Here is a 17,964-nt window from a genome sequence, read left to right as displayed (position 1 = left end):
TATTTTTTGTTTTCATTATCAATAAAAAATAAATAATGTATTTAAAAATGTGTTTGTTTTAAATTTTGAAAATATTTTCAATTAAAACATTTTTAAACCTTGTTCTCCTTCAATGTTTATCTTCTGAAATTATTATCAGTCCACAACGCACTACCACCTACTTCCAAACTCTATCATCAATGCCTCAAACAACCACCACCCACACCTCCAAACACCAAACCATAATCCAAACCGATTGCAATGCCATGTCCTCCACAATCATCAGCCCAGACGTCAGCGACCCAACCTCCACTATCAAAACGTGCATCGTCACCTGTCACACCAAAACCCTATTGCAACCTAAATTAGTCTAGTTAATGGTTATGTTGGGGCTTCAATGATTTTGTTCCCTTCTAAGTAGATTTTGTGGCGTCCTCAACTGCTTGTTGGTGGTGAGGTGCAACGCTCGCGATTAGGGGTGGTGACAACACAGTCTTGTGTGCTAAGGTTAAAAAGGTTTTTGTTGCTAATAAGTTATTTGTTGAAATGCATAAACAATTTTTTAGAGCATACATTCTTATTGAATAGATAAAATGCCTAAATCAATTTTCAAGAAACCAAATCAAACATGTTTTAAGAATTCTAATCTTTTGAAAATGAAAACAGTTTTCAAAAAATAAAAATGCAAATCAAATACAACCTGGAGGCTGATTTTTTCTTAATAATAAATATTAAATAAGCAATAAATTATAATAATTATCTTAAAATTTATATTAACAATTATTTATGTTGGGTATAATATTATAAATTATTTTGCACGGTAAAAGTTCATGCCTATTAAATCAAACAATCAATATTTTCCACCTATTTAATTTTTTCTTTTCTTTTTCTGACCAAATTGATTTTCATTAAAACGTGAAGAAAGCGCTTTCCAGGTGAGGGTGTAGTACCGTTAGAAGCGAGTCCTTCTACGGTCCTTGCCTCTGTTCAGTTTCATTCACTCCTCACTGTAAAACCTAGCAAGCCAAAATCACAACCATTCCAAGTGCATGTGAAATCGCAGGTAAAGTGAAACCACGTTACTCTCACTTTTTTCTTTCTTTTTAACACTCTTAATTCTGCCCTATTCTCCATTCACCCCCAAAACACCTTCCCTCCCACACCCACAATAAAAAAAAAAAAATCAAATTTCACCGTTCAGAAATGCAGGTTAACTTCCATGAGCAAAAACCATTTTCGTTCTCCTCAACATTTCTGACCGCGTTTTTTTTTTCAATGTTTCTCGCAGGTTTAAGGTTTCCGTTTCTCCATGCAATGTATCGTGTGTGTTCCATTTGTCGCTTTGACTTTCGTTCTCATTTCCTTTGACCGTTAATCTCGGCTTTTCTTGGTATGGATTGTTAATTAAGTTTCCGCTACTAAGATCTTCTCCATTTCTATCCTTTGTGTTTTATAAGTTAATACCCAAACATTGTTGACAACTTTAGCTTAATCATTCTATAATATTATTTTTGTATATATTTTTTCTGATCGGCAAATGTTAGTTGCTAGTTTTTGTTAGAGAGAGGATTTGAACCCGCAACCTATACTTTCCTCCCTTCATCTTTTATCACCAAATCAACCTTATATCTCCGTAGTAAGTGTATTTTTTCTTATCTTTGAAATTTAATTGTGTTTTGCACTTGGGAGCCTGTAGCGGAAAGTAACTGTTGGCTGATCATAAATGGCGCCCAATCCAAGAGTGGTGGCGGCCTTTACGGCAATGGCGAATCTCGGGATTCATGAATCAAAAGTGAAACCAGTGTTGAAGAAACTGCTTAAATTGTATGATAAGAACTGGGCACTCATTGAAGAAGAGAGTTATAGGGCCCTGGCTGATGCAATATTTGAGGAGGAAGAGAATAAGGTGTATTTCGGAACCGTTTGCTTATCCATTATCCACATTCTGGTTTATTTAATCTATTATTTACAAGGCTCTGATCAATTTCCTGGTACTGTTTAACAGGTGAATGAGCCAGACCAGAATAATAAAAACAAGGTTAATTTACTAACACTTGTTATTCTATGTTGCTGAGTTTGTCTGCATTTATTTTTCTTGCTCTTAAGCCTATGGCTGCTGAATTTGTGTTCTGGCTTTTCAAACATTCAGAACGGAGTTGTGGACGATGAAGAAGCTCATACGCATGGGGAGCCTGTGCGACCTTTGAAGAGGTTGCGTTTGAGAGGCCAAGAGGGTCAATCTTTGCGCCCTCTGACTAGCAGTGGCCCCAGCTCAGCTGCATTTCCGTTGAAAGCGCCTAAATTAGAAGATGGGGCAGTGCCCGAGAGTAGTTCCAGACGGCAGCCTCAAAGCATGGCTGCATTATCTGATGGAAATGCAAGGATTGGTGCTCGTCATGTTCCCCCACAAGATGCTGTTGTCGACAAGGGAAAGAAACCTATATCACCTCAACTTACTCCCAGAGCGAGAAGGTCCCTTGCAGAGCCAACAGTTGAAGCAGGAGCTGCTCTGTTGGCAAATAACAAAATGCCTCATCCATTTATTTTGATCAAGCCCAAGGATGAGCCTGTTGATGGTATACCAGATTATGAGATTCCCCTTGCAGTGATTCCTCCTGGTATTCAACTCACTATGCCTTGTTGAGAAGCTTCTTGCTTTCTGTCCATTTTGTTGTTGTTGTTGTTGTGACATCTTGGTGTTGACTTTTACTTTCTTGGTCCACTTTTAATGAATCCAATGATAAATACTGTATTTTGTTGGTAATGTAATGCTGTGGAGTGGGTGAGTTATTCTAAGGAAAATATAGGAAAAGTCTTTAATTCCAACATACCTCAAAAGAAGAAAAGATGTTAATGCGCAGTTTTGGTTGAGCTGTGAAATAATTTTAGTTGAATAGAACCTGATTAATTTCCCCTTCCTGGAATGCTGGCATTTCACCAGATCCCACGATGTGCTTCCATTTTGTACATGCAACATGCAAGTCTGTAATTGCATACAGTACAACTTTTGCTTTCCCTGAAAATCTGTCATATGATCATCTCTGTTTGCTGTTGCTTCTGTATGTGGGAGATCCCTGGTTCCTGGAATCAGAGATTCAGAATTGGCCTTGTATTTTAGACTTAAACCAAAGAAATGTTACTTCTGTGCCATTTATTTGTTTTTGTTATTCTGTTTCTAACCCCACATTAAACTCTGTTGATGAGTTTTTTATTTTGATTTATTTTCGCTCAAAAGAACCATCAAGTGGAGGAGACTCTCTAATGGGTACAGCTGGAAAGAAAGATTGCCATGACACTGTGGTATCACAGTGCAGAGATGAAGACGTTGAACATGAATATGTTTTTCCTTCCTCAAATGAAGAAGCAACTTCTAATGTAGATGTAGCTTTGTCGTCTATGGGTGAGGTAAAAATTTCTCCGAGCTGCAGCTCAGTTCTTGGGAACTGGATTTTCATTTGCTTTGTCATGATCAAATTGTAAAACTAATGGAGGACAAATGTGATCGATTATATAGAACCATTCTGACCATTATTTCTGTACTGAAATTGTTGAGAAATATGTGTGACTGCGTGTTGGAATTTGCTACTGATTCAAATAATAACTCACAGGAACAATCTGTAAAGATAACACAAACTGATGATGTTTCAAAGGAATCTGAGACCAATGACTCACCTATTGTCAGAGGAAACAAAGATTCGGTCATTGCAAATGGATCAATCAGTGTTGAGTCTTCTGCCATGGCTGAACTTCAAGTTCCTAGTTCTATACCCTGCTCGAGTGATCTGGATAATGCTGTACCAGCTCCCAAGAAGGTTGGAATGAATGGTTTCTTACAAAGTGATAGTGGAAAGGAGCTGGAGCATCCTATAATCCCAAATTCACGTACTTTAGTGGTTGTTCCAAAACATCAGCTTACTAATGATGATGTAAGGGCAGTTCATGATGTTAATGACCTAACAAAGGGAGAAGAAAGAGTGAAAATTTCATGGGTGAATAACACTACTAATGATTTCCCACCACCCTGTCACTACATACCCCGAAACCTTGTGTTCCGAGAGGCTTATGTTAATATTTCTCTATCTCGTATTGGGAATGAGGATTGTTGTTCAACTTGTATGGGCAATTGTGTATTGTCATCTAAATCATGTTCTTGTACAAATAAAACTGGGGGTGAATTTGCTTACACTGCAAAAGGCCTACTAAAGGAAGAGTTCTTGGATGAGTGTATTGCCCTCAACCGTGATCCTCAAAATTATTTCTATTGCAAAGCCTGTCCTCTTGAAAGATCAAAGAATGATGATTGTTTAGAACCATGTAAAGGACATTTAAAGAGAAAGTTTATTAAAGAGTGCTGGAGCAAATGCGGCTGTGGGAAACATTGTGGTAATCGGGTTGTCCAGCGTGGAATAACTTGCAAGTTGCAGGTGATTGTTTAATTAATCTTTTCCACTACTACAGAAGTGTATTTTCTTTGATGTTGAAATTAATGGGGTGACAATATTACATATTTACATTGTTTATATTCTCAAATGGATTTTTTCCTTGATAGAAGTTTATTTAGATATGCCTTCCATTTTATCTACTGCTCAGGTGTTTTTGACTTCAGACAGAAAAGGGTGGGGTCTTCGTACCTTAGAAGATCTTCAAAAAGGCGCATTTGTATGTGAGTTTGTTGGGGAAATTTTAACCATCAAGGAGTTGCATGAGAGGCGCTTGAAATATCCCAAAAATGGGAAATATACATACCCAATTTTATTGGATGCAGATTGGGGTTCAGGAATTGTGAAGGATAGAGAAGCTCTTTGCTTATATGCGGCATCGTATGGAAATGCTGCTAGATTTATTAATCACAGGTATTAAAGTTTCTCATGTTTCACCAGGTGTCTTGCGGTTATTTATAAAAGTTTTATTCCTAGAGACTTTTGTTATTTTTTCTATTTCATGTTTAAATTACACACAAATTATGTTAGCTTTTGTTAATGATTTCTTAATAAAAAAGCTAGTAGATATTACTGTGTTATAATTTGTGGTTTGTTGAAATTAATATTAGTAATTTGTAGCTTGCTTTGATACAAACAGTTGTTTGCCTCAACCAAATCTGGTTTTTACAGTGATTGTAATGACTTGTTTTAGACTTTAGGTTGTTAAAATCAATTCTGTAGTCAATAGAATTAATTTTGTGATGAGTGATTTTTTTTAGAGTTTGTTTGGTTTAAGAAAATATTTTCTTTTTCATTTTTAATTTTCACATTTTAGTATGCAAAGGCCATATTGTTTTCATTTTTAAAAATTTGTATATAAAATAGTGAAAATAATAAAATCACTGGGTTCATCAATACAGTTTTTTTATAACTATTTTGTCATTCACATACTTTGCTTTTGTGTGTTTTATGATATGGGAAATAGTATAAGATTGAAGAAGACGACCAAAATTCGTTTGTCTGGTTGTTATTCGAAATTAGGTGCGTCATAGAAAATAATAAACACATGCCTTATATAAGAAGACAAAATATAAGCAAGAAATGATTCGATTTAAACAAGATATGTGAGGGGGGGGGGGCGGCGGCTAGGGAAAATGCCTTCAATTTTGATATATATATATATATATATATATATATATATATATATATATATATATATATATATATATATATATATGTATGTATGTATGTATGTAAAAGTAAATAATTTTATTGTGGAAGAAATCAAGAGAATAATTGTTCAAGTGTATTTCCCTTAGATTTTACTTTTTGACAAGCGAGCTTCTAGTTTAATTATCCTTAGAGAAGGAAAATGTGATTGTTATATGCTTATATTTTTTAATTGCATAGAGAAAAAGTACTTAAAGATGAAGCTAGGATAGAAGTGGTTCAATTTTTTTATGTATAGATTAAGAAATTAATGGCTGCATTTGAGCAGACTGAGGTTCCTTCCATCTGCTGTTTATGGTATGTTAACTTCACGAGTGGCTATGCAGACATTGGACTCATTATCTAGCTATTGTAAATCAGAAGATTTTTAATATTTCTGCTTCATTTTGGCAGATGTTTGGATGCAAACTTGATTGAGATCCCAGTTGAAGTTGAGGGCCCAACTCATCACTACTATCATGTGAGAAGCTAACAAATCCACTAATTTCATTTCCACTTTTTAATTACCTTTGGCATTTGGTGAGATAGACTCTATAGAACACATTGCTTACTGATGTTTTTAATGTGTTCAAATGTGCAGTTTGCCTTCTTCACATCCAGAAAAATAGCAGCACAGGAAGAGCTCACTTGGGTGCGTGAGTTTGGTTCTGTAATATGTTTGGTGAATATATTGCATTGATTGTTGCAGTTTTTTAATGGTTCATATTAATTGGTCTTTCTTATCAAAGGGCATAAATTTGCAACAAAGGTTGAGATAATTTGAGTAAATCATGTTAACATGGTTGTATTTGTTATTTGCTACTAATTTAGTAGTTAGGTTGGCAGACCTTTTGTCACCAAGCATCATAGGTTCTCATTTTTATGTAGTTCACTTTCTTCAAATTGTGTAATTAGTGTAGGAATTTATTTATTTATTTCTCTAGAAAAGTTTATGTGCATAGTGTGTCTGCAGGATTATGGCATCAACTTTGATGACCATGATGATCATCCTGTTGAGCTGTTCCAGTGCAGATGTGGCAGTAAATTCTGTAGGAATATTAAGCGATCAAATAGTAAGTCCAATCTTCCATTTTTGTGTAATTTAAATAAATTTGTTTTACTTTCAACATAAAAAAATATGACCTGTTATTTCTTTTTGGATGATTCAATCTGTTTGCCGTGCCTTCTTTACTTCGTTTCATAATTTGTTTTGAATTGTGTATTTCAGTTTTCACTCTCTAATAGTTATGAAATAAACTGCATCCACTTCTGAGTTGGCCATTGTTTCCATTTGATGGATACTATTCTTTTTCTCAGCACATCGATACCTGATCAGTGGTGTCATTTAATATGCAATCATAACAATAGTTTGTAGAAAACGAATTATTACAAACAGATCACCTGGAAGTTGTAATAGTCAATTGAAGGTGATCTTTGATTGCCATTAACATTATGCTTTATGGTACATAACCTACTCATCATTATGTGTGATTGATAGTTGGAAAGGCTCTGGTCTTACAGAAGTTGATATTTTACAATTAATTTCTCTTGCTTTGTTTTAGAAATTCTTTTGGTCTTGAGTTTGTGCCTAGCATATACTTCATTTGGGGGGGTTATTTAATCATTTGGCTGATTTGGCCTAATGCCAAACTGCCATAGCATTAAATGATACTCATAAAAATTGAAGATTCGTGATCATGTTTATACTTTGCTTGCTGGATGCTTCCTTCTTGTAATGTTCTATATTCAATTACTGTTTGTCACAAACTCACAATCCTATGCTTATACTGAAGAGGTCAGAGTCACATTGGTGCTGTATTCTGTGAATCCTAAATACATTCCAGTTTGCCTACTATGCAAAAGTATCTATCTTGTGGGCTAGAAAGGGTGAGTTATATTTTGGTGACTGTGGATTGATGAGTCTAGGGCCTATAGGCATCATAATTTAGTTTGATTTCAGAAAGTATTGGTGACACTTCATTCACATTACAGGTAATTTATTGTAGTGACAATGCATATATAACAATCATAATATTGATTGAGGTGGTTTTGCTCTATTTCCTATTCTGGAAGAATTTTGCATCAGGATCTTTACAAATTACAATTATTGGCCTGGTTGAGTGATGGTGAGGATTCAGACGTTCGGAATAAATTCAAGCTTTAGACCAAGCCGTTAGTTGATGTTTGAGCTCGGTTCAGTGTTTTTGCCACACACTCATTAGTCAGTAAAGTGGCCAACTCTGTTTAAACGGTATCATGTCTGTCACTGATCTGAATGCTCTCTGTATACAAAACATGACTACAAATTTGACTTGTGACATCTACTACAAATTTTGTTAGTTTGTCTTGTATATCGGTGTGTGGCTGCTTCCATGTCTGCTTTTATGTGCATGTGTGAAAAATAGATTGGAGGTTTACTGTGTGTGTGATTGAGCCTTACAATTTTCGGGACTAATTTGGAAGTTTGCTCATTCTTTCTTCACCCTTACCAAGTAGTGTATATGCTTCATCTATATTCTTTTTGACTTAAGTTGTTCCTAATTCATTTACTCTTTCTATTGCAGGATCCATGAGATCGTCAAGTTCATGATGGTCATTCTCTGCTAAACCAATTTTGTGGTCTGATGCATGCCATCGATCAATAGTAACTAGTTTCAACCTACTGAGTTGGTCTCTTTTGTATTGTATCTTTCATTATTTTGCTTGGAGGTTAGATACAAGTTACTATTGACAGTCTTCTAAAAACTACAAGGCAGTCATGGGACAGAATAAGAAAGAAAATAACCTCTAGGTGTTAATAACTCCGAACAGTTCTGTCAAATGCCTGTGGATGATTTTGCCTGAGTTTATGTTGTGCTGAATGCATGACACATTAATGGTTAAGAAAACTTATTTATCTCGTTCTCTCCTTAATTTTTTTCTCTATTTTTTGGTTGAAAGATGAAAAAAATGGAAAAGTTCGATTTTGCTATTATTGTAAACAAATGGACCCAAGTTGTCAAACATGATGCTGACCGTAGACCCCAAACAAAAATGTTATTTAGTTAACAAAATATTAAAAGCATGGATCTTTGTTTGTCATGGTGGGTAACAAATAAAAATAAAAGCATGGACCTTTGTGAATTTAATTGTTATCGTTGGAAAAAATCATGCTAATAAGTTTATTATTCATTTAACACGCAACAGTTCATTAAATTAAGGGCATTGCCACTAATCTAGTACTCTTTATTTTGCTATTCACACCTCTATTTTTCTTCAACTTTTATTTCCGAAAGTCTATTTGTAATTTTATATACATTCTGGCATTAAATTTTCAGATTTTGGAAGTCTACTTTAATTATGGATTCTAATACTTTAATTCTAAAATATGTAACAAATAGACGTATGAAAGTTTAATTTTGAAATCTGTAACAAATAAACTTTCGAAAATTTAATTTTGAAATTTTATTTCCAGAATATGTAACAAATAAATTTCCATAAGTTTCTGGAATATACAAAGACTTCAGAGGTCTAATTCCAAAAGTGTAACAAATAAAATACGAAATTCTACAAATTATGAATTACAATACTAGCTAAAAATAATTTTCTGCTGCTTCTCTCTTTTTCATTCTTCAAACTCGATTGCATCCTGCGTTTTCACAACCAAATTCAAGTTGAATCGAGAAGAATCGCGAGGAAAATTGATATATGGGAGGGAATAAACACGAAAATGATGCACTATACCTTTGAACTCTTCCACAATTTTCATTTCATTATTGAATCCGCTTTATTGTACATCAATTATCATCCACTTGTGATGGTTCACAATTGCTCCCATTAGTGGCATAGAGGAGGATCCGTAGGGTCCCTTTGGCAAGAGCAATTCCAAGACTTTAGGCACAACACACAAGTATTCAATTGCTATTGTTGGAGAATTTTTGGGTTGAAATCGGCATAGTGGATGGCCAAGCAATTAGAAATGCCAACTACAAATAAGATGATCACGACCTTATGTGAAAACCTTGGTAGAGATAAAGCATTTTTCTCATCATCCTCTTTGGTTCTCACCAATCTGCATATTTTCCTTAAAAGAGATGCTAGAAAGAATAAGCACATGCCATTTGGTATTTATGATGAGTAGATGACAAAGACTAAAATATTTGACTCTAAGTAATCAAATTCGTTCGTGAATATCTAACAAACAAAATTACATCACATCTTTTGTTTCATTAAGGTTAACTATTTATTTGGTCCATGTAGTTGTCCTTATCACAAGCTTTAATTCATATATGAGAAAATTGTAAGATTGATAGTTTGAACAATTGTTTATGATAGCTTGTCAACATTGGAAAGCTTTTATGGCTGTTTTACACCACTATTTTTTTTTTATCTCTAGTGTTAGCAATGAGCACAAAAATTTAGCTTTTATCCATGGTAGGTACCAAAACTTACAATTTTCTCATTTATAACTTAAAATGTAGACAACTAGAGGAACCAAGTGAATGCTTTAACATTTTGATAAATATACATTACATCATTATTCTGTTCATAAAATCAGTTTTGATTAAAAACATGGACATATTTTTACCATTCATTTTTTTTATAAAAAAATCCATATAAAAATTATATTATGAATTTATTAATTATTGAAATAGACAAACTAATCAAATTGACATTGTTTAACAGGAAATAAGATGTTAAAATAAACATGTTTTCTTTGAGGTCATAAACATACTGTTTAAAAATATACAAAGTGAAAACTATTTTTAAAATATAAAATTAAGAAATTCAAAATCGACAAAGTGATATAAGGTCTCATTGCATTTATATATGAAAAAATAATTTATTTAGTAGGATAATCCGTGTTCGATTCTCATTGTGTGAAAAATTTTCTTAGATCAATGACAACTATGCACCACGAATGAAATTAGTTTCTTAACCAAGAAAAAAAAAGTAAAATTAAAAAAAATCCTTTAATACCCTTAGGTTTTTGGTCAGAATTTTTTGTCACTTGTGTGTATACTATTTTTGAAGTATGAAACTGGCCTGGGTAGTATGGGCCTGTCTAAGAGCGAAGCCCAGGCCCACGACGATTAAACCCTAGTCTGAGTCGCACCGATCATGTATATATACACCCGAAAGAACTAAAGCTAGGGTTTGTGTAGTTCCACCGAGTAGCAACAATGTCGAAGCGAGGTTCGTTTTCATCACTCTATGCTTCAATTCCCTGTAATTTGTTCAGTTCATTATAACGCATTAGTTAATTAACTAACTAAGCTTCTATGATTCAGGTCGCGGAGGATCGGCAGGGAACAAGTTCCGCATGTCACTGGGTCTGCCGGTGGCGGCGACGGTGAACTGCGCCGACAACACCGGCGCGAAGAATCTCTACATCATATCAGTGAAGGGGATCAAGGGAAGGCTGAACCGGTTGCCGTCAGCTTGCGTGGGTGACATGGTTATGGCCACCGTCAAGAAGGGAAAGCCTGATCTCCGTAAAAAGGTGCTCCCCGCTGTCATCGTCCGTCAGCGCAAGCCGTGGCGCCGAAAGGACGGTGTTTACATGTACTTCGAAGGTATTTCATTTTTTCTTCTCTTTCCTTATTATTGATCTCTGTCTTTATTATTTTTTTTTTCTGTTTTCTAATTGTTATTGTTTGCGTTTTGGCAGATAATGCTGGGGTCATAGTGAATCCCAAGGGTGAAATGAAAGGTATGAAATATCTCTTATTGTGTTTTTGGTTTCAATGATTGCAATTAGAATTTGGTTGTTTAAAATTTTTTTAGTGTTGGTTTAAGTGTTTTAATTAGGCTCTGTTTAGATAAAACTTTGTTTATATAAGCACTTATATGAGAAGAAAATAAGAAGCTAGATGCATTAGCATTTTTCATAAGCTATAATGCATTTTAAATTTTTGGAGGAGATAAATGAAAATGCAAGAAGCGTAGCTCAGTTTTTTTGTTAGAGAAGTTTATTTGAACATGCCGCATTATTGGTCTTTGTGTGAAATCCGAGTGTGATCTTGTTGATTTTTTTTTTCCTCTGTTAAATGTTTAGTGTTTGATTGGTGCGATTTTTAATTGTAGGTTCTGCTATCACTGGTCCTATTGGGAAGGAGTGTGCTGATCTGTGGCCCAGGATTGCAAGTGCTGCAAATGCTATTGTTTAAGCTGGGTTTTTAGTTTATGTAATGTTTCTGCTTCTTGAAGTGGTTTCAGATATTGTTTTAGGTTGAATTGCAGACAATATTGGCATTTGGCACATATAGTTTGTTTTTGCTTGACTTCTCAGTGAGAAGTGTTTTGATGAGATTAATTGATAGTTATAAGAGATGTTTTCTTGGTTGTTCTTGTGATCTTAATTTCTTTTTTATAGTCTTCTTTACTCATTGTGATTTGTGAGTGCATGGATTTGAATGAGGTTGAGGGCACCTTGTTTTGCAAAATGTTGTTCTGGGGTTGACTGGGTTGGCTTATGTGGTTTATTGTTCTTGGCGAAAGTTTAACATATAATTTTAACCTACTGAATCCTTGGGTTGGTGTTATTTAGCAACCAGGAAATGTCATCTGCCATGGTTTGGCGTTGTATTATATGCTTGCTACTTTGGTTGGTGTTTTGCTGACAAAATTGCTCAGGATTGCAAGTGCTAATTATATTCATCAAGATATTCAATAGTTTTTTTTGGCTAATTGATATTTTCCTCTATTGAATATAATTTCTCGCTTGAGCTTGTTCTATTGAATATCTTGTTCTAGGTGATAAATTATCTTGTAGTACTAAAAGTAGCCATTCTGCATCATTGAGCCTAGCTAGGTCTTTAATTGTGTATGTAGTACTAAAAGTAGCCATTCCCCATTTTGTATATTAACCTTCTCCAAAGCGAATATTCGGTTAGAATCCTAATCCATCTAGAGGAAATATCCGTTTGTTTCGTATAAGACCGTCTATACGAATCATAATCTTCATTTTCGCACCTAAACTCATGCACTCTAATGTACGATCCCCAAAGTTCGTCATAAGCTATTTAATCCTTTCAAATCAAATGCTCAAAATGTACAAACATACTAATGATAAATTCTTTTTTAACAAACTTTCCTATTGATTTTATTTTTATTAAAATATATCTTTCGTTTTTATAGAACACAAGTTTATTTTTAGTTTCTATAATTCAAAAACACCCTTATTTTCGCTCTTTGGCTCCATGCGGTTATTTTGGAAAACAATGAGGAAAAGGAATCATAATGTTCAATGTTCTAGGTTTCTCATTGTTGACTATGGATTCAATGGTGTATAGGGGATTACTCTACACATTCTTCATATGCTCAATTTTGCTTTGGTCTCCCAACTCATTCTCTTTGTTGTTTCTCTCCCCCTTTTTTTATTTACTGCTTTTTAGTACAATTTAATTGTAGATTGGTACTCTGCATAGGAAAGAAATGTATTTTTCATAGTACACATTCTTCATTCTTCATTTGTGTACAAATTTGCATGTAGGATTCTACCTTTTTTGTTGGTGAAAATATGCAAATTTTACTTCTACCTTTAAAGGCATGTAAGCAGGACATGATCTGTCCATCAAATGAAACCTTCAATTCACTGGAACTCAATTTATCTTTTGGTAATCAAAAGGTTCTGAGAGGGAAGGTTGCCGACATGACTTCTATGCCACAAACTCCAACTTTTAAGTGATATATATATATAACACGAAGGATAAGTAGCAGAAATTGAACCCAAATGGCAATGGACAAGACCTTTGTTTTGAGGTAGTTCAATCCTACCCTTATTGGTGATCTTTATTTCATTTACGTCATTATATAAAACGAAGAAAAAGCTAGTGATTTATGATCTGATTGTTTCCATACTTTTAGATATGTCGTGTCTAAGGATCACAAAGCATCCAGGGGTATTTGCCCTTGCCAATCCTTCGAGCAAAACATGGCAAATCACAAATGATGCACACTAGTAGGTAGCTTACTCGTATAGAATACTCCTCAAAAAAGTGCTTGAGCACCCCAATTGATGTTACACCACTAAAGGGTATTTTTTCAATCTACTCCAAGCTGGGACCATTATTAATCTTTGAAAAGGCAACAAACTAAAGTATGATCACTTGATGCATTTGTTCATGATGATTAATAATTCTCTTCATACCCTACAAATAAAAAATTGACATCCTATACTTGGTTCCCTCCTTGTGCGGTGTACAATTGATAACAAGCTTTCATCCAGTCCAATTCCTCATGATGCATTATTCTCTTATAGCAACACATGTTCTCATATCTCACTTGACCTTAAGTGTCAAGCTAGCCAGCTAGCTAGCACAGCAGAATGAAAATATCATATAGTTTGATATATATATATATATATATATCTCAAATCACTCAGTTCTTGACGCTTATATTCGTAGGAAAAATGAGAGTTAGCCCTTTAGTGACACTTGGTAATGTTCCAAGAAGGAGCTTACTTGGCTATGGCCCTTCATCAAGCGTTCTGAGACAGCTAGTTTGCAAGTTGAAGCGTGGCTGGAAGCAAACCATGGGATGGCGCAAGAGAGGTCCACAATACAGCTATGATTTTCACAGTTATTGTCTTAACTTCAGTGATGGTCCTTCAAACGACCATTTCCATATCCCTCCTTAATTATCTTGCATGATGGCGATGATATATCTTTTCTCTGTAACCTTCTCCTTTGGCCTCATAGAAGGGTAAAATGTATTTTAAGTTCCTGTTCAAAATTAGTTTTAGTCTTTATATTTTAAAAATGATGGTTTTAATCATTATATTTTTAAATATATGGTGAGTTTCGCTCCTATCAAATTGAAATGAAGTAATATTTTGTTTGGATCAACGTTAAAATCACATTATTGAACGGAGAAATTACACGTTTCAGTGTAAGAATTTCAAAGCAATTATGTCGTAACTTTCATTTGAAAATCCATTAGTGTTGAATTCAACTGCATTTCAAATACACACTCATGGACGAAATCCATCATATTTTAAAAATATAATAATCAAATTAACTATTTTGAAAATACAGGGATTAAAATCATTTTTAATTAAATCTTGAGAGACGTAAATTGTATTTTAACTGTTCTGAATTATGAATAAGTTTCCCTACAGTTCATTGTCATTCTATAGTCATACGATAAACTACTTTGCAAACTGCATAATTGTAAACTTGCTTCACTCATTTGTCACTTGATCTTTTCTTATCATGAACGTTGGTTCAGCAGTCAGAATTTGGAATAAGGCATATGTTACATGATTTTTAATCTTGTACAGTTTTTTTAAAACAATCTTGTTCAGTTTATGCCATTGTGATTATAGAACTGTTTTCAGTGTGTTAGTCATCATTTTTACATTCTTTTCTTTTTTTTGGTTTTGTCTCTCACTCCAAGTGACCACTTGTTTTAGTTGTCCTCTTGATTATCCACTTTCATAGTTTCGTAGCTTATTTATTTTATTTTATGCAGTTCATTTTTCGTTTTCATATCTACTTTTTAGGCATGATGTAGAAACTTAATGCTAAGAAAATAGAGTAAAGATTGACTACCCAAGATCAATACTTCATTCGTTTTTCAACAAAATAAAGGTAAATAGGCTCCCCGTAGTTGGTAAAATGGAGTACATTATTTAACTTAATTTGTTTCCTTTATGGGCCCCCACTATTGATCCTTCTGTCAAATAACGTAATTAGCGATTTAATCAATTGCTAAAATCTGTGCATGTCCCTATGTCTCTGGGCACATATATTGGAATCCAAAGATTAAAGGACCTATACACATCTTATGAGACAGAATCAGGCAGGATTCGGATGGGGAATATCGTCAATGACAATAATAATATTATGCAAGTAACATTAAAATGAATTAAGAAATTTAATTAGTAATATAAAATTTATTAATGATTTGTGTTACTGTATTAAAATTTATGGTCTCAATCAATCTTTATATAATACATAGTCAACTAATATTAATTCTTTTCTTTGTTAATTTTAAAACGTATCACATAAAAATCGATTAATATCATAAATAAGTGATGGTTTAAGACTATTTAATAATTTTCATTAACTTTCTTTTTTGAGTATAGATAATAGTTTACTTGATAGTAGTAATAGTTTTTTTTAAAAAAATTATCCATGAGATAAGTTGCACATTTTCATAAATATGATTTTTTTTATAAAGTTGTAAGTATGAATGAATTTGTTTTTCTTATTTATTTTGTAGCAGTTAAAAATAACTGTAAAATTTCAACCGATACCTATAATAATAATAAATGAAATATTCTATATTTGATGTTCATATTTCATTGGACAGTTTTACTTTTAAACCACTTCTTAAGTTTTTTTTTTTAATTTTTCTTCTAATTTACATGAACTTCCCACTACTTCAATATTATTAAATTTTTATTCTGCCATTTTTTTATTAATTATGTTTAACTTCTTTTTTTTTTTCTTTTTTTCTTTTATAATTATTTTAAAAATTTAGAGGGAAAGTGCATCTCTTCCCCTAGTAAACCATATAAAAAATAGTTCCATAAATGGGAACTCCTATTAAAAAAAAGTAGGACTTATCTCATGTAATTTTTTTTTTTAAAAAAAATAGATTACTTGTAGTTTTAACAGCGAACTATCCCATTTTATTTTTAAAAACTCTATATTCTCACAACCTCTTTATATTTAATTTATGTGTCTACTTAAGTTTTTAAATATATTATTTATAACCTAAAAATATAAAAAAAAACATATATAATAACAATGTAAAACAATTTTATATATTATAAAATTATAAATTATCATGGTTAATAAATTTATTAATTTTTATAATAATTATCTTAAAAATATACTAACACTAAATTATATGATTCAACAACAATATAAATTTATATTGCTTTTGTAAAAAAAAAAAATGATGTAGTAAATAATTTAAAAGAGTCTTACATTGAAAGAATCAATGCAAACTTTCCGAGCATTCCTGTGAAACAAGACCGGAATGTGTAATACTAGGTCGCGTCTAATATGAAGTCGTGAAGTTACTACCCCACGGGTGAGGAAGTAAAATGACCGGCAGTGAGAGGTTTCAAACCGGATGAACAAAATGAAAATTATATTAAAATGATTAAAAAATAATAATTATTAAAAGTTTTTACTTTTTTTTCCTCTTTCTCTTTTATTTTTTCCGTGAATTGTTTTCTAGATCCATTCCCTGAACTTTCCTCCTCCACCGCTAACTACGTTCTTCGCCGCCGCCGTCGTCGCTCCTTCCCCATCCTTTCCCGGTCTGGAACCCCAGACAGAAGCTTCTTCTTCTCCGACTACGGCGACGATTTCTTCACCGACGATGACAACACTCGACATCTCCGGCTCAACCCCAAACCAAGATCAAGATCTACGATTGGAGTCTTTTATTTTCTAGATCTGCAATCTCCTATTTTTTAGATCTGTGATCTCCGTCTTTCTATTTTTTATGATCTGCAATCTATTCCGTCAAGAGAATAGTGCGGAGGGAGGGTTTGCCGGTGCAGATCTGAAAAAAAAAACAGATCTGGAATAACAACCAAGAATTTAGTTTGTTTTCAAAGAAGTAACAGGAAAACTTCTTGCTGTTATGAACTGAAAAGATTGATTCTCTTTTCTGTTTGAGAAGATTTGGTTATGGTATTCAGTTTGTTGGAATATGACTTGGACTAATTCATGGTACCCAAAGGAGTCTTGGAATCGTAATGTTATTGTTGTTCTGAGATTGATAGTGTATAATTTGTTCAAAATTTGAGATTTGGAATGGATTAAGTTTTAGAATTTGGTCTGAAATTTTGGATGATGGTGATGAAATTTGAAAATTCAGATTTGGGTCTGGTGCAAATTAGCAACAAAAGAAAAAGAATGGGGATGGTAAGAGGAGTGGAATAGAAAAAGAAGAAAAAAAATTAACAGGAAAATGAAAAACAAATGTATTAAAAAACCTGCTCATCCAGTTCCCTTTCTTAAATCTCAGCCATTGAACATTTTATTAATATATCCTACGGTTATTTTTATTGTTTCATGGGTGTACCACTAAATTAGATACTTCACTTTAGAATTGACCGTAATACTAATACTAATACATTAAGTGTATAACTGTTTATGATGCCGAGGAGGAAAAAGTGAAACATTTTGAAAACAGCTTAATGAAGTAGCCCTTGATATGTGTATATCAATGATAAAATTTCACGTTTTCTTTTTTGAGATAAATTTCACGTCTAAAACAAGGAGACCGTGATGTGTGGCAATGATCACGGACCTAAATTCTTATTAGGAGTGAGTAAACATTAGCCGAAAGAAGTTTTTCTTCCAACCTGGATTATTGATGAACAGACAGATCAAGAATTCAAATCTTT

The 17,964-nt window shown here is 33.4% G+C and overlaps 2 protein-coding genes across 3 annotated transcripts; both read left to right on the top strand.

Moving 5' to 3' along the window:
* The first annotated feature begins 878 nt into the window (after window positions 1-878).
* Window positions 879-8,513, top strand: LOC114406954 (probable inactive histone-lysine N-methyltransferase SUVR2). Of its 2 annotated transcripts, none has more exons than XM_028369837.1 (12): window positions 879-1,042; window positions 1,268-1,369; window positions 1,676-1,885; window positions 1,985-2,017; window positions 2,129-2,597; window positions 3,215-3,384; window positions 3,588-4,403; window positions 4,570-4,832; window positions 6,024-6,090; window positions 6,211-6,261; window positions 6,583-6,682; window positions 8,174-8,513. In XM_028369837.1, exons 3-12 carry the CDS (start codon window positions 1,703-1,705, stop codon window positions 8,197-8,199), a joined length of 2,178 nt encoding a protein of 725 aa, XP_028225638.1. In that variant the 5' UTR covers window positions 879-1,042; window positions 1,268-1,369; window positions 1,676-1,702; the 3' UTR covers window positions 8,200-8,513. The 2 variants fall into 2 exon arrangements, with proteins under 2 accessions (XP_028225638.1, XP_028225639.1); XM_028369838.1 differs by lacking the exon at window positions 879-1,042 and adding an exon at window positions 1,098-1,188.
* Window positions 8,514-10,681: 2,168 nt separating this feature from the next.
* On the top strand, window positions 10,682-11,944 carry LOC114406953 (60S ribosomal protein L23). The gene is made up of 4 exons (XM_028369836.1): window positions 10,682-10,784; window positions 10,880-11,164; window positions 11,260-11,301; window positions 11,676-11,944. The coding sequence occupies exons 1-4, from the start codon at window positions 10,772-10,774 to the stop codon at window positions 11,756-11,758; spliced, it is 423 nt and encodes a 140-aa protein (XP_028225637.1). The 5' UTR covers window positions 10,682-10,771; the 3' UTR covers window positions 11,759-11,944.
* The last annotated feature ends 6,020 nt before the right edge of the window (window positions 11,945-17,964 follow it).

This window comes from Glycine soja, chromosome 3 (genome assembly GCF_004193775.1).
Source record: "Glycine soja cultivar W05 chromosome 3, ASM419377v2, whole genome shotgun sequence".
In the NCBI taxonomy this organism is placed as follows: domain Eukaryota; kingdom Viridiplantae; phylum Streptophyta; class Magnoliopsida; order Fabales; family Fabaceae; genus Glycine; species Glycine soja.
This window is presented reverse-complemented; position numbering and strand designations above follow the sequence as displayed.